Here is a 16,089-nt window from a genome sequence, read left to right on the forward strand (position 1 = left end):
ATTATAAAAAGAGGTCCTTGATCCTTACAGTATTTGGTGAAAACCAGGTATTGCTGAAGCTTTCTATCTCCTGTACTCAGCAGTTTGTAGTCTTTTGCAGCTTTGGTAAAAGATGGAGGAAGGCATTCCCTTTTGTATGAAAGGAAACACAGTTTGCACGGTTTCTCTGGAGCCAGAAAGTGAGTCAGCAGTAAGGAGTTAAGAGTTCAGAGCCACATGATAGTATCCAGTTACTTCAGTGCTGCAGTCCAGCATTTGGAAACCATCTGTGGCAGACCGTACATCCATTAACATTCATGATTATTTCAGGAATAAGTTATTCTGGAAATTAATAGAGTCGACATCCAAAGCCATCATTTGAATTTATTTATTCATGGACAGCGCTCCTTAAAATTGGCACCACCATCAGAAAATATTGCCATCACTGACACATAATTCTCACCCATCTCAATTTTCATAGCAAGTTAAACTACTGAGCTTGCAAGTTGTGAAGTGGTAAAATACTATCTTTTTCCTTACCAAAACAGCAATGCTCATGTTTATAAAGTATCTTAACTGCATATATGACAAGGTAGGGTAGACAAAGCAGTGATAAACTCTAAACCCCACAAGGATACTTAGTAATACATAAGTGAAGTGGTATGTTAATCACATTAATATCTCCAGTAAAACTTGAGGCATCAAGTAAAAAATGTACTTTGGTTTTAAACTTTGTTTTTAATTTGGTTTTAAACTTTCTTTTGTTTTTAATTAAAGAAGCTTGTGCCTTTACTTCAAGTGCTATCTCATGAAGAAGCATGCTGAAGTGATTTTGAGTTATAATTCTAGTCAGTTACAAATGATCATATGTAGTTATCTTCACAGTTAATATTCAGAATTACCAACATTTCCTAAATTGTGAACCCCTACCTCTCTACTCACTGTACTGAAAAAACTTCCAGCCCAAAGTCCTATTTTCCTTTCTTTACCCTTCACTTCTCTGTAGGGAAGAGATTCAGGATGTTTCCTAGAGCATATTCCAAATGGTCTAAGAAATTTAGACCCTGCCTTTTCCTCTCCCCTTGGACAGGGGAGCTTGTAATCCTAGTTCTCCTGAAAGAATAGGAAGGTGCAAGAAAGCAACAACTTCATGGGTTTATGAAAGGAAGGAAATGAAGTAATGATAAATTACACACACACAAAAGCTACTAGATCCGTCATTCTAGTCATGAAGAGAGCAACTTTGTTTTGCCTGCAGAACATGAACAGTGCCTGAGTCAACAAGATCGAGTACTTGAGTGAAAATTCCTTTTTTGGTAACTAGAGAGTATGACTTGGTGCATTGTTAGTAAGTGATGCAAAGCAACAGGCGAAAAGGGCCAGTGCAAGCAAGGAGGGAGTAAACATGATTCACACCTTCCACGTGTCAGTGCTACCAGCCTTGACTGGAACAGTAACAAGTGCAGGTTAACTGAGCTTATGGAAAGAAAAATTAAAGCTAAAAATGTCAAGTAGAAAAGCTAGCTGCTTCTCCCCATACCTGCAGTTAACAGCCTGCGCTTTTAGTTTTTCTGTTTCTTGCTAGATATTGTACACCACTTGTATATAATTTTCTGAAAGCTAGATAATGCTGAAGTTTTTCTTTGCTGTGTACCACATACAGCTGAAGTAAAATCTATGCCTCCTAAGCAGTCCAAAAAAAAAAAAAAACAAAACCAAAAAAAAACAAAACACCACCACTGTCTCCAACTCAGAGAATTACAAACTCCTCCAGTTGGACCCAAAGCCAAAATTTTATCTCTGGAAATAAGTTGGTACAGTAGCAAATATCATCCCCCAAATACTAAGCCTGTGGCAAAACCCAGATTCAGAAGCAATGAAAATTTCAGACACTTAAAACATTCCAAAACATTTCTCCCATTTTGAAAAAATATCAAAGCTGAGTTACTTTGTTCAGCTGTTTGCATTTTGAATTAGAGGAGGTAGAGGCTTCGAGATGGAGGCTTCGCAGCTCACATGACCTTCAGCAGCTCAAGTTTTAAGTGTTAAGCTGCCAAAGAAGCAGCTGCCTAAAAACATTGCAAATTCATACTGAGTTAGCCTTTTAGATCACATTAGGTTCTAAGATAGTGCCATTGGAAACTACAGAGTGTTACTTCTGTAACAATTGCCTCTGGCTGTAGAAGGCTGGAATTTTGAGATCTGCACAGTTCAGACTTGTAAAAGCTTTTGTATTACAGATGTTGAAGAGGCATTTCACACAAATTAATGCAATCTTGAACTATGCAAGTTGGTTTTGGGGTTTGTTGGGGTTTTTTTTTGTTGTTGTTTTTGTTTTTTTAAATGTTGGTGCTCCCACCATTAGCAACATAAATATTCTTAGAAGCATTATATAGAGTTTGCTTTCTAGAGTTGTGCTTGTTTTAATAGAATAAATGGTCCTTAAAAGCTGAAAGAATTAATGACAAAGTCCTTGCACTGCATCAGTTAAATGCAATTCCTTGATAAGGGTAGAAAGACTTTGGCCAACGGTTATCATGGCAACAATCACTTCGAGCAGGGAAGGGGCGGTGGAAACAATACAGATGAAGTATAAAGCTTCCATTTTAACATAACCTCTTTCTCATTACTCACAAAATAGTTTACTGTTTTCTTCTGAAGGAAACCTGACAGTGCTGCAAGTTACAGGCATTCTTCCCTGGGAGAAATCAGCAAAGAACCAGACCTCCCTTTGCCCAGAGCTGTGTGCCCTCCCCGGCTCCAGCAAACACTCTAGAGTAGATAGGAAACAAAAGAAATCAGGAAAAAAACAAGGTTTTTCTTAGCTGTCTACTTATCTGTAATACCTTTACTGAAGAGACAGGCAGAGACCTAGTGAACTTGTGTCTATCAGTCCCTTTAACACTTGGAATTAGGGTGCTTTTCATCACAACAGTGATTTGAAAGATGCAGCTCCAGCTGGCTAAGTCACATCCATAAAGGGAAGGCAAAAATAAGCATATGAAGGTGAAATTTGCTGATAAAAGCGACACATATTAGTGACATTTGAAGTGAACAGACTCAGCTGACAAGTCAGAATGGATCCCACCAACCACAATGCTTGGTCTTTTCAGTCCACCTGCTCCTCTTTTAGCAGATTAGTTTTCCTCCAGCTAATCAGTGCAGTTGATGCACATAGTTAATGGATTCCTGTCTCAGCAGAGCCATGGCAAGCACTGTGGGGGTCCACATTGGTCCTTTTCCCTTTCACTCCTACTGCTTGCTTCCCCTGCCCCACTTGTTCACTCTGTCACCAGAGCTTCTCTTCCTAGGTACCACCTGCTGCCAGGTCAGACACATTATCTGTATCTGCTGTCTCCTTAACAGCTTTCAGTCTTATGCAAGAATATAATAACTTACTAAAATTCTTCATGAGCAAGCAAATGAAAACCTCAAAAGCCATACCTGTGAACAACTGAAGTTAGGCTTTTTCCCTTCAGCAATGGGAGTTTGTATTTTGACACAAGATGCCTAACACCGCTTGTTTTCTAGTTTTCTACACTGTTGAGGAAAAGCTTGCTGGAAGTTGGTCATACTAGCAGTTCACTAAACTATAGAAAACATTCTGGACAATTCTACCTAAGGCTTAAAAACTTGGCTCTTTAATACAGCTTGTCTTGGGAGACCGTAAAACCGCAAATATCCAGTTTAGAGCATATGGACATTACACAAGACCACACAGTGTCCTGCTGCTCTCCCCTGAACACAGGGGCATCAAAATCCAGCATCTCTTACACATCCATGCTACATGTACCTCAAGTACAGCTTGGGATGTAGTGTAATCTTGCAACTGAACAGTAAGAGCCATAGAAGTGATGGTTTAACCCCTGAAGGAAGCTTCAGCAGGTTGCCTGTAAGCCATTTTCATGAAACTATGGCAAATTATTCAATACTTCAGGCAGAACTGGACATCAGACCCATTAAAGAAATATATCAGTTTCTTCAACTGGTATGATCTATACTAAACCTGAACTTTCTGTAGATTTGAAGAAAAATATAAAAAGTTAAAATGAAATGTTTTTACTTGTTCTAGGGGAAGTAAGGCTAAATTTTAATTTTCTGCTTAGTAGTTGCACTTTTTCCAATTAGACCTCATGAGAGTGGTCAGTCACTGAACCAGGATTCAGTTGTATTGTGTATTTCCATTGGCAGCAGAAGTAAATAAGTACATTTCATCCTTTTGTAACCCAATGACAGTTGGACACTAATACCAGCACTGTTAAGTATTAAAAACCAAAAAATGACAGCTCCCCTGCGCCCCCTTACAGCCCAGTCTGTTCAGAAGTCAAGTAGACAGCCATGAAAAAAAACAAACTATGTTTTGATCAGTGCAAGAAATACCCCACTGGTTACAAAGCATGCAAGTTTCCAAGTATACTTATTCTCCATTTCGAGTTGCTAGGGCAAAAACTTGCCCTCTCTCCTTTTGCCAAATTCTCAGACATTAGGCACCCATCCTTTTGCTGTGTTAAGAACCTGGGAGCACCAAACACTTATTTTATAACTAAGGCCTACAAGCATTCCCAAATGGGAAAAATGTTAGTTCACATCAGTGGACATCCCCCTGCTATAACATCATTACAATCAAAATCAGGCAAGAGAACGTCTTTAAGCAAATGGATCCGATGTCAGAAGTGCAGCTGTGTTCACTACTCCCGCCTTGATCTTGTACATGTGCCATCTTCATCATATTCACCCATCAACTGCAACATATATGTTCCAGTATAGAGAAGAAACTGTCCGGTTATTTGCGCTGCATGGGACATTAGCTGAAGCACCTTCCTAGAAGAAAAGCCATTTGTTTAAAAAAAATTTCACCAACAGGGTAACATTGCCCATCCCGCCCTAACTCTTTAGGATGAGTTAGGTATATATATTTAAGGACTCTATCATTCCTCTTCACTTCTGAGAAGCTGGTCATTTCTGTACCTTCTTTAGAGCAAATACTTCTGTGGCCATTAGCAGAAAACTATTGACATGTTGGCAGAATTAGAAAACACATTTAAGAAAGCAGGCTGTCATCCTGTTAAGACATTCACAGGCCTTCTGCAAAGCCATTACTCAAACTACCAGAGCATCACTGCACACAACTTTGCCTGGGAGCTCAGCAGCATTCCTGCAGCATGAATCCACCTCAGGTCTCACCTTTAGGCCATTCACTAATACAACACTACATGTATCTCCAAGCTACAGATCAAACTTTATTAGATCTGAGCAATCACATTACAGTGTATGTCTGACAGCAAAACAAGTGAAGCCAGGAGAATTAATACTGTCCAAGCTGCAAGCTTTAAGAATTCTCACTTCAAAACTATTCCATTTTTTAAAGTTTTGATAAGTATCAGCACCCATATATGTAATACTGTCTGAGAATCGGTACAGAACCATAAACTAAGATCAGGCAAGCATCAGAGCTCTACAATACAGACTCTGGATCACCACAGGATCACAAGGGAACAGAGATCATCATATTTGAGTGGTCATTCATTCAACTTAGTTATAACTGCGTCTGCCTTCCATTCTCCAAGAAATAATTGGGACATCAGCGCTGAGAGCTATATTCAAGCCTCACCCCCCAGAAGTTAAGTAGGCCCTCACAAGTATGAAGCTGAGGCATTGGGGAAGTGGTACGCAAGATCTGGAACCGTTCCAAAACGGGAAAGGAACCACTTTCTGAAGATGCACAAACCAGACCAGCCTTCCTCTTCTGCAAAAAAGAGGGAAGATTTTCTGAATTCCTGTCTGAGAGAACAGGCAACTGTGAACCCTCTGCTGCTATTCACTTCTCCTTTGAGCTCTACCAGAGAAGGCAAAGTCTTCTTCCTACAAATTCACTGTGATAAAAGAAGGCTTGCAGTCAAAATCGAATGCTTCAAAAGAGTGGAATACCCTGTACTTACAACCTGGGAAGCCTTTAAAAAAACACTGTACCCTTATTCACGCTTCCCACACATATGCCATTTCAGCATGTCTTTCCCTCCACCAGAGAGTAGAGGCCAAGGAGCTTTACAGTTGTAAAGAAAGCTGCACCTGGTACCGAGCTTTTGAGCAGCTGCAGTGTGTCACTTGCACACAAGAGCAGTTGTCACTTAAGCCATGGAGGAAGTTATTTGTTGAACTGGACATTTGATCCTTCAGTTGGACACTTACAGGGAGAAACTGTTAGGGGAAATGCACTAATCAGATCTGGCAGGCTTCAAGCCCCTCCCACCAATGAACAACTGCAGCATTTTAAAGTCCTTTCCCTTCACACTCTGCAGGTGGTCTCAGGGAGAGGGCATCAGAATTAGCAATTTGGAACTCATTAGCAGAGGGACTACACCAAGAACCTAACATCTTCAATTTCAACAGCAAGTTGAGACAAGCCATCTCACTGTTATGTTCAAGAGTACCCAAGGTTATCTCTTCTGTCACCATTGTTCTTTGCTAGCAGACTATTTTCCACCCCGACACTGGCACTTCTCTTACAGGGAACTGTTACTCTGTAACAGTTAACAGTGCTTCCAGAAGAACTCCACAGCTACTTCAGCTGTTCACCAGTACCATTTCTTTCTCACCAGCTGCCCTATGTTGGCAGGGAGGCAAAACTGTCACTTCAAATTCTCCTTAACAGTGCAAGTTCCAGTGCTGATACTCATCTCCATAGCAGACAGACAGAAATCAGAGTTTGTTCTAGCTCAAGAGACTTGACAAACATAGGAACCGGAGGAGTGCAGCTGTTCAAGGGTAAGCCTTTGCTTTGAAGAAACCCTAATGAAGCCAAGTACTACCAGTGGGCATAGCATATAGCTGGATGATCACTGCAGCATGACCAGAGAGATGAGCCTCATCTATAGTCAAAACAGCTGTAGCCCAAAAGATTAAGCAAGGGACCACCTAAGCAGAGTGGGAGAGGTCAGTCAGATAGAAAGACAGGGAACAAGATTAGCATTACAATGCTTAATACCTGCATCATGAGAGGAGGGACTATTTGAAGACTTCAAACTAAAGACTATATGTTGCTCAGGAGAAGTGAAAACCTCACTTACAGGCATATACATCTGTCTGTTCTGTACAGAGCAGATCTGGTCCTCAAGTAGTAAAATGCAGCAACACTACACCGTTGTGTCTCAACCAAAATTTGAAAGGTCAGATAGAAAAATTCAGGGCTGCAGCTTCAATAGCTGTCCAAGTATGGCACCTCTGTGAAGTAGTCTGAACTCAGAAGTTTTCTTCAACCAGGGCAGGACACAGCTGTTTTGACAAGGCACAGACTTTCAACCACACTGTTGAAAGCAGAGGACAGGACAGGTATTATTTTGCCCCTGCATGAGACAGCATTTCCCAACAGCCAGTTCTACCAAACTCACAACCTACCACAGACTGGTCCTGCAGGAGACAATGGTCCTTGTTAGGCTCCGTTAGTTTGCTTAGAGATCAGTTGGCTTAAGAACAGTGACATCACACAGTCTTACTACAGATGACAAGTTCACATTAAGACACTAGAGTGTCCTAGTCTTCCATTTTCCTTTGCCTCCATGTAGCTCAGTTGGTGAATTTGGCAGCCAGGTATTGCAAAATCTGAGCAAGCTTTAAGACCTCTGCCATTAGATCTCAAATTCCTCTCTCATTTCATCCCCTTGAAGTCTCCCCTTCAAAGAGTCCGATGCTTCTTCCTCAGCCTTCTGCATTCTTCAAACAAGTCAAAGAAATCTCAGGAAGTTCTCTCAGGAAACAAGACGACCATACCTACACCCTTCCAGTAAAACCAAGCTGATAAGATTTTTGCTTTGGGAGAAATTTAAGATTCCACCATAAAAAGCTATAGTAAGTTTTTACAAGTTAGCTATCCACCTTACAAAGGAAGAGTCAGCATGTTGGCCAGTATGTAAGAATTAAGAAAAATACTAAGTTTATAAACACACCTGCTTCACAAAACCAATAAACAAACACAGATTTTACATTAAGGCATATATCTGATCAGTAGTGGAAACATACTTACCGCAATATGCTTTTTGCTCCCATACATTTGATGTCATATGAGACGGAGTAGATTTCATAGAAGGTCGCCTTGATGTTTAAGCAGCCAATAAAATCCTTAGGGTTCAGCTTGTACAGATCAAATGTGATGTTAGCTACTCCCATTTTCTTCTTTTGTCTCACAGCAGCGACTCCATTTCTTGTCTAATTTAAAAAGAAGGGGAGAGTTTGTACAACGAGCCAGGAAACTACAGCAAGACAACCATTAATAGAGCAGCTCTTTAGAAGCAGCTTGCTTATTCCAGTCTTTGGGCTAGTTCTCAATCAATTCTAAACTAGAATTAAAAGCACTAGCACAGAGAAAAGTGAGTCTGTAGCTCACGTAATTTTGTTCAAGTCCTGACCAGGCTTCTGAAGCTATTCTAAATGGACACAGAAGTTCTAGAGTGACATAGCACCTCCTGAATATTTCTTTCCTGTAATACAGCTTCTTCTTCAGAGTATACTGAAGCCACAGGTAATGCCACTGGACAGTGTTCCTGCCATTTAATTATCCTGGTATGTTCCAGGTGCTGGCTGAGGCACCAGCCACTTTAGTCCACACTGAAACAGGCCACCAAATAACCAGGATGACATTAGGTCCTTCTGTTTAGGAAGGAACACAATACTGATGAGCACTCTTAGAGATAGCTGCAAAGATGACTTCTGTGAAAAGGCAGGTCCTCATTTCAAATCCTGGCTCATAACACCTCTCTTCTTCTTCCTACTAAAAAATTAACATGGGGAGGGAACCACTCCTGATTAGGTCTAGGGTTTAATACTGAGTTTTTAAGAGAAAAAGCAAAGGAGGAAGAGTGTGGAAAGCCATCTTCCACCTTAAATCCAGCCTCCTTTATTGAAAGCAGCCCTTGTCTGCCTCAGGGCTGACAGTGATGCTTTCAGGATCCTTTGCTTCCAGGAGAAAAAAAAAAATAGTAGCAGAGACACGTATTTACAGAGACATCTAGCGGATACCCGGGGTACGCTGCTCGAGGTTAGTGACTTGGCAGCTGCCAAGCTGTTTTTTGCTTGCTAAACGAAGCAATAAAGTTGCGTAAGACTGGGCCTTTTTGCACTTGTCACCCCAGTGCTCAGATGGTGCCATGATAAGTCAGACCAAGTTACACACTGTAGTATATCATTAGCCAGCGATTTTATGCCTGTTTCACTTCGATAACCTCCAAGCAACAGGGCCCCCTATCAACAAAAGTTTTGGGTACATATATGTAGCTGGTATGCTTGGTAGTGTATCCCCCATTAGCCCCCAGGATATTTGGGTAAAGCATGACAGAGTTTGTGCTACACTCCAGATGATCTGTGAAGCTGCGGCAGTCCTGCTGTTATCCAGCACAGCCTGAAGAGGGGCAGCATTCAAACTTGTGCTGCCATGCTGAACAAGACATAGGGCAGAGCGGGAAGGGAGCAAGGTACGAGTCATACCCTGGCTGCAATTTCTTTTCTGCTTTTGGAGCTCATGGCCCAAATGCAGCAGGCTGATAAGCCAGTGAGGTTATCTTGGGGAAAAATGTACAAGCTGCCCACACTGCAATAGGAGACTGAAAAAACAGGGCCACGTGATTGAGCCATCCGTGTACAAACAGAAAAACAGTAGGCCTGCTTACAGCTCCTCAGCTGGCTCTGCACCTGGGGGAAGAAACTTTGATGCTAGCTTTCTAGCAACAACCATTGCATGGAAAGACAATTAGGAGTTTGACTCTATCTTATTAACATGCAGACAACTATTCCCCCACAAAACCACAAACTGGACACTGACTTGATGTAATTAGAAGGCTAAAGCTAGATGATCTTAATATCTTAAAACATGTAGACTAACACTAGGATTTGATGACAACTTTTAGCTGTTTGGAAGATCAAACACAGGCATTTTTCTAGCCTTTGCTAAACCATTACTGCATTCATAAGGCAAAACTTGTTTTACATTGCTTAATTTGGGCATTTTTTCCCTTCTAAAAGCTAACCTTTAAAGACATTGTATTTTTAACTTCATGCAGTCAAAGTCCTAACTTTCTATATGTTATAAAAAGGCTCAAGAACAAAGTTATTTCTGAGGCTCTCCAAAAGCAGGGGATTTCCCCTAGAGTTCTTTTCAGTTGTAATATTTCATTTCAATTCTTGACAGATCTTTGCCAACTGTTCTGTGTCCGAGCAACAGACAAAAAAATGAGCTTGATTTGTCATCCAGGAAGGCTCAACAAGGAGTTGATACCTTGCCTTCTTTAGGGGAAGTTTTCTTCTTCTCCCCTCTTTCCAACAATTTTAATAGCCACAGACATTCTTCCATCCACTTCTATTCAAGTGAGAGATGCAGTCAACACTTACTTGTGTCCATTTCTGTCCTTTTTCTAGAACCATGAAGTGTGTGTTATCATCCAGGGACTTGAAGAACTCTTCTGTGTCCACAACTGTGCCATCTTCCTCCAAAACCAGAGTAACTATACCAGCAGATATAAGGAAGGCATCTAAAGTCTGCAAAAAAACCAGTAGATTTTAGCATTTGAAAGGGAGCACATCATTTCATATTTGTACTTGCTTATCTGCCATATTCTCCTGAACTTCCCCAGTAATGATTTTTTTAGAAGAACAAGAGTCTGTGGGTTGCCTTTCTGGGATACTGTACACTTCTCTATAAGTTTCAGGCAGAGTGGGAATGTTTGCTATACCTTGCTGATGAGCTCTTGCAGACTGCTTGCAACAATTCCTTTCCGGCTGCTTCGGGAGGCATTTGACACACGGAAAGGTCGCCCTGCAGGCATGAGAGGAGGGAACAGGGTCTGTTTTGTTACTGCTCCCACAGATGCTCCCATGGATACCAAAGATCTAAAACAAATAAAAATTCAGCGTAGTTATAAAAATAGTCATGTCAAGTACTGTGAGGAGAAGGACTGTTGAGCTCAGTGACATAAGAACATTATATGAGTAACTCACAGGTCCCATAAGACTCACGAAGCTTGCTTTCAAAACTAAATACTACATAGCCCTACAGACGTGTCCTCTCTGAACTTTCTCTTGCCAGTGACATTTGAAAACACTTCTAAAATTAAAAACATTTCAAGCAGATGTGGGCCACTTCTAGCTCAGCTGATGTCAAGGTCACGATTACAGTGAGGCTGACGGGTTTTAACACTGAATTGGAAAGGCAGCAGCTCTTACTGCATTCAGCCATGTAGTTCATTCTTTTTACCTGCAAGATAAACAATCAGATGATACACAAAACTACTTTCAACTTATTAGTTAAGATATGAGTTCACTTTAGGAAGACTGAACATACTCAAAACACCTGGCATCAGAACACAAGCAGAGCTTTTCAATATAGTTATGCTTGACTTCCAAACAGCCAAAGCATTTAGCTTGTAAATAATATCTACAGTCTACAAAACTTCACCTAGTTTTGAAAATGACAAAATAAAACTTGTTTGTGCCCAAATGTATCAAAAGAAGTCAAACGAAATGAAAACTGAGATCAAAGTACATAAATGGATAGTGTAGGAGCAGGCTGCCAGAAAGGCTAGAAGAATTCAAACACTTCTAGAAGGTGGTTTTATTTTTTCCTGGGCAACTGCATGTTTTAATAGTGACTGTTTAGGTTCCCTTAGGAAAACTGAGCGCACACAACTCGTAACTGCCTACTCCCACAACAAGGCACAGACCTGCTCTCATCTACATCTAGTGACAGCTTTTTGCTGCCAAATTACATTGGTTAGTTCAACAGACAGACAGTTTGCTAAAAAAACACCCTCTGCATGATACTGGAAAGGACTGATCTCCAACAAATCTTTTACAGGGAGATGGTATTTTGCCTCACAGATTCCTGGACTTTACCCCCATATATCTTTTGCTCCTTTATACTGAATTGCACAGGGGTGGGAAAGGGATGCATCCCCGTTTTGTTCTCCCACATAGGTGTAAAAAGTCAGCTTTATATAGAAAAAAAAATAATTCTCAGACACTTTCACAGAGAGGGGGAAGGAGTGAACTAGCAATCTCTTTCTGCAGCCAAAGTGCGAATACAGGCATTCCTAGAATAATGATGAAATGGTAGAAAGTTCCTCAACTAATAATGTCCAAGTCACTCACACCTTTTTGTGCAAGTGCACATTGACCAGAGAGAATAACTATCTTTTCCAAACCTCTTAACTGGTCTTTAAGTGTATTTTTGGGATGCAAAGTCATTTCTGTGACTGGTCAGGTAGAGTTTCAGTAATTAATTTATTTCCTGCTCTCATTCTGAGCTGCTGTTCTACACGGCTTTGGGCTATTGCCTTTCCTCCTGTACCACCGGAAAGTTTCTCTTCTTCTAAAACTCCTCAGCATTATTGAAGCTTTTATTTTTTAAAAGAAGAAGGATGGTCCACTATGTTATTCTAGCGCAAGCTAATACCTTCTGGTAGTGCTGTCTAAACACTAGGTCCCTGGCTTTTCAACAGTTTGCACATACACACATGGCTCGTAGAAACCTCTCTCCTTCCTGTAACAAGGCGGTGAAGACAAACAATCAGTATGGTTCTGAGGAGACAGGCACTGTTTTCAACTTAAAGAGCTAATAAACACTTTCCTCCCGGAGAAGGGCCAAGACCATGGAGGAGGACAAGGTGGCAGAGTAGCACTGGACAAAGGTACTGAAGCTCCACAGAAGGGAAGTGTGCTAGGGACAGGGTGTGTTTGTTAATCTCTTTACTAACTCAATAGTCCCCCAATCACCCGCTGCGTCTGCGGGGCAAGCTTCCATTCTGAATCACTCAGTCTTTTGCTCAGAAACGAAGCCTGCTCATCTACCTCGCGGCTAGTGACTCCACTTCACAGGGCACCCTGATGTTAGAAAGCACAATGCTCAGGATTCGAGATACAACGCTTTTAGAGCTAGTTACATCCCGTTCCCTCTCACATACTTGAAAACTAGCACATAGAATAGTTACTTAAGTGGTGTACATGACAGTACTGCCAAGATTTTTTTTCTGAGGACAGAAATTACCAGTCCCGTTGAACAGTTTTCTTTCCCATTACTTAAGCCAAGCTGTCATTCACAAAAGACAAAGCATAAGGAAAAAAGCCAAAACATACATCCTGATACAGAAGGAAGAGTGTTAGGGGCACAGCTCATGGGCAGGACTTGAGCTAACAGGGTTCACCTCAGACATGAGCACAGACAACTACACAAGCCATATTTTGCAGCTCTGAGCAGAAGTTTCTTCAGGATTCAAGATCAATCACCTCACACTACTGCGTAGTTGTAGCAGATGTAAAAAGTCAGAGAAAAAAAATTAATAAACCAGGACTTTCATTAGCTCCACCAGACAGACACTTAACAGGAGCCCAAGATTTATGGAGTTATTTAACACTGATGCCATTTCACCTACATTTCAGTAAAACCAGTCAATATCATCTTTAAACTAAGTCTGCTTGTGAAGCGGTGAGTCTGGGCTCCAGTGCAGGCTGAGGTTTCAGTTAATGAGAAGTACTAGGAAACAAAAGCCAGTGTGATTAAAAAAAGCCAGATAGAGTGTGAACACTTCCATTTCTGGGCCTATTGCTGAAAGCTTGGTTTTTCTTTGTTTCCCCTGACGTACAAAGGCCACAGACTCAAATAGGCCAGCGTACCTACAGGGCTCCTAGAAAGATCCCTTTTTGCTGCAGCTGTCCTCAGAAACCTGGCAAACCAATTCCTAATGCAGGGAATTCCTCTACCAGATTGGAGTTACCAAAAATAATTTCCTATTAAAAGCTGATCAAGCTAAGTCAGGAAACAAGCGGTGGAGAGGAAAGGAACATACGAAGATGCAGTCATTTTTATTAGGAAGTTGAGTGACATGTTAGATACAGACAACTCCACTATTGTTTTATTATTCTTTAAAGTTGAAAGGATCAAGTCCTAGCTCTTCCCTAAAGGAGAGAGGGATCCGATATCAGTGGAAAACACAAAAATATAATTGAAAGAGCAAATATCTTCAAGCTCTAGTATCTTGTCCAGTTTGTTTTGTGTAACTACAACCTGCTAGAGAGGGACTCGCAGATACTGCCCCAAGCACTCAGTGTAGTGTCAGGGCTGGTGGGACAGACGAATTAATTTTTTTTTTAAGAGAACCCGGGGATTAAAAGCCTGCCTTGAGCCCTATACACATATTTCACTCTTTATCTTTGTTTGCAATATGTCTCGTATGTTTGTCTAAGAATGTGGTGCAACGGTCTTCAGCCTCACTCAGAAAAATCAACGTTGCACAACACGAGTGGCTTCAGAATATGGCACGGTTCGATTTTCAGGTTAGAGTTCACAGACAAGTGACAACGGCAATAGCAGCAAAGCCGCCCCCCCTCCCCCCCCCCAAAAAAAAAAAAGAGTCAGAAATTAGTCAGGAGACTGAGGGTTCGACCAGATCACACATCTGGTTTCCCTGCTAAAACATGGACTGCAGAGATACCAGAACCGCAGCTAGAACTAGATACATTCGGGTGGCGCACAGCACTACACCTTTACGGAGCGGTCAGCACACCCGACATGCGAACAGAGGCCAGGAGCCGCGGGCACGTTGTCGCCGAGCACCAGCGGCTGCTGACTACGCCGAGGCTCCACGCCGGACACACCAAGCTCCGGGCACACGAGACGGCAGCTTCGCTACCGCCGAGCGGCGGCGGGCACATACCGGCCATCGCACCTCAGAGAGGACGTAAAACTGCAAAGCTCCTTCTTGCGCTTCCCTCGGAAGAACCGCATCTGAGGCTCAAAAGTCTGCGAGAGCCGCCTGCCCGCTTCTCCCACCTCGCGTCCGTCAGATTTAACCTCCCCCTCCCCACGCCCGCTGTGACCAGCCCTCACACCCTGCTCGGAAAGCGCCCTTTGCTCCCGAGGAGCTGCAGCCGACAAAGAGAGTTATTCAGACCCGGCTCTTTCTGAGCATCCCCCGGGGCCCTCCGCCAGCCTCCGAACCGCCGCCGGAATCAGCGGGGGAACCGACGGCCGCCCGGGCCGGGAAGGGTGGAGGGATGGGGCTGTCCCCGCGCTCACCGCGCCAGCGAGCCCACGTAGCCCCGCGCTGCCTCCATAGCCAGCCCGGCCGCGGGGCAGCACCGCCCGCCACGCTTAAGTGGGCCGGGGTGGCGGCTCCTCCCCGCGGCGGGGTGGGGTGGCCCCTCCGCCCGGGCCTTTCTCCACGGCGGGGCGGAGATCCTGAGCCCGGGCCTTCCCCCGCGGCGGGGCGGCCCCGGGAAGAGGAGGATGCGGCAGCCCCCCCTGAGGAGCTGGTAACGGCGGCGCCGGGGCTCGGCCGGGTTTACAGCTTGGCGGGGGTGTGGTGACAGGCACAAGACACCGCATTTAGGAAGGAATATTTCTCCCTTGTGATTTAGCTAGGAAAGGAGCAAGGAGGATTTTGTTTAGTGTGTAGCTGAGTTACGTACTACATATTGGCTAGTTACAGCTAATATAGCAACAGTGGAAGCCAATCTCATCTGAAGCCTCTCAGCATTAGAGCAAATCAACAGATTAAGTGTCTCAGCTTCTGATTTTAGAGCCTGTGAATCAGCTTACAGATTGGATTAATGTGTGCAGTAGCTTCAGTGGAGGTGTTTAGTGTTACTCCCACAGGCAGGGGGAACAGCGACTTCTGTTTACTGAGCAGGTACAAAGGCAGTTTTTCCTTTTTATGTATGTCTGTGGGCACGAATACAGTATTTTTTGGCTCTGAAATCAGGTTCTGTTTCTCAGAGCTGTGAAATCGCTATTGCGCAGGGAAGACAGAGCCAGGAGCCTCAGAATCCATCTCTCAGGCAACAGCGGGACCTCAGGCCAGCCTGAGCCAGCAAACCCTGTCCCTGCTCATCAGGGACAGGCTCCAGAGGCCCTTGCCACCAGCACTCAGGTTACCCCCAGCATCAGGAATAGGTAGTTTACCTGCTTGCCTGGATGGTATTTCCTGTGCCAGCCTGTTTAGGGCAGAAGAGCCGCTCACCGTATTTCTTTACTCTCCAGGCTTCTCCAGCAGGCAGGCTGACACATGCTAGACATCTTCAGTCCTTGGCTTTGGGGCCCTTAACAGCTATTAAAAAACAAACAAACAAACA

General features: G+C 43.1%; 1 protein-coding gene across 5 annotated transcripts; it reads right to left on the reverse strand.

Moving 5' to 3' along the window:
* Positions 1-343: 343 nt before the first annotated feature.
* CIDEA (cell death inducing DFFA like effector a) lies at positions 344-15,151 on the reverse strand. 5 transcript variants are annotated; one of them, XM_068395786.1, is made up of 5 exons: positions 15,035-15,151; positions 10,698-10,854; positions 10,357-10,503; positions 8,000-8,181; positions 344-4,800 (listed from the first exon to the last, which is right to left on the reverse strand). In XM_068395786.1, exons 1-5 carry the CDS (start codon positions 15,070-15,072, stop codon positions 4,668-4,670), a joined length of 657 nt encoding a protein of 218 aa, XP_068251887.1. In that variant the 5' UTR covers positions 15,073-15,151; the 3' UTR covers positions 344-4,667. The 5 variants fall into 5 exon arrangements, with proteins under 5 accessions (XP_068251887.1, XP_068251886.1, XP_068251888.1 ...); XM_068395785.1 differs by lacking the exon at positions 15,035-15,151 and adding an exon at positions 14,673-14,747; XM_068395787.1 differs by lacking the exon at positions 15,035-15,151 and adding an exon at positions 10,963-11,058.
* Positions 15,152-16,089: the final 938 nt, after the last annotated feature.

This window comes from Nyctibius grandis, chromosome 3, assembly GCF_013368605.1.
Source record: "Nyctibius grandis isolate bNycGra1 chromosome 3, bNycGra1.pri, whole genome shotgun sequence".
Classification (NCBI taxonomy): Eukaryota; Metazoa; Chordata; class Aves; order Nyctibiiformes; family Nyctibiidae; genus Nyctibius; species Nyctibius grandis.

Excerpts from the sequence above, each read along its gene's own strand:
- CIDEA (XM_068395785.1), bottom strand. The coding sequence starts at position 14,743 with ATGCGGTTCTTCCGAGGGAAGCGCAAGAAGGAGCTTTGCAGTTTTACG. Across the intron at positions 10,855-14,672 it reads TCTCTGAGGTGCGATGGCCG|ATCTTTGGTATCCATGGGAG; the intron begins GTATGTGCCCGC and ends TATTTGTTTTAG. Across the intron at positions 10,504-10,697 it reads TGCAAGAGCTCATCAGCAAG|ACTTTAGATGCCTTCCTTAT; the intron begins GTATAGCAAACA and ends GTTTTTTTGCAG.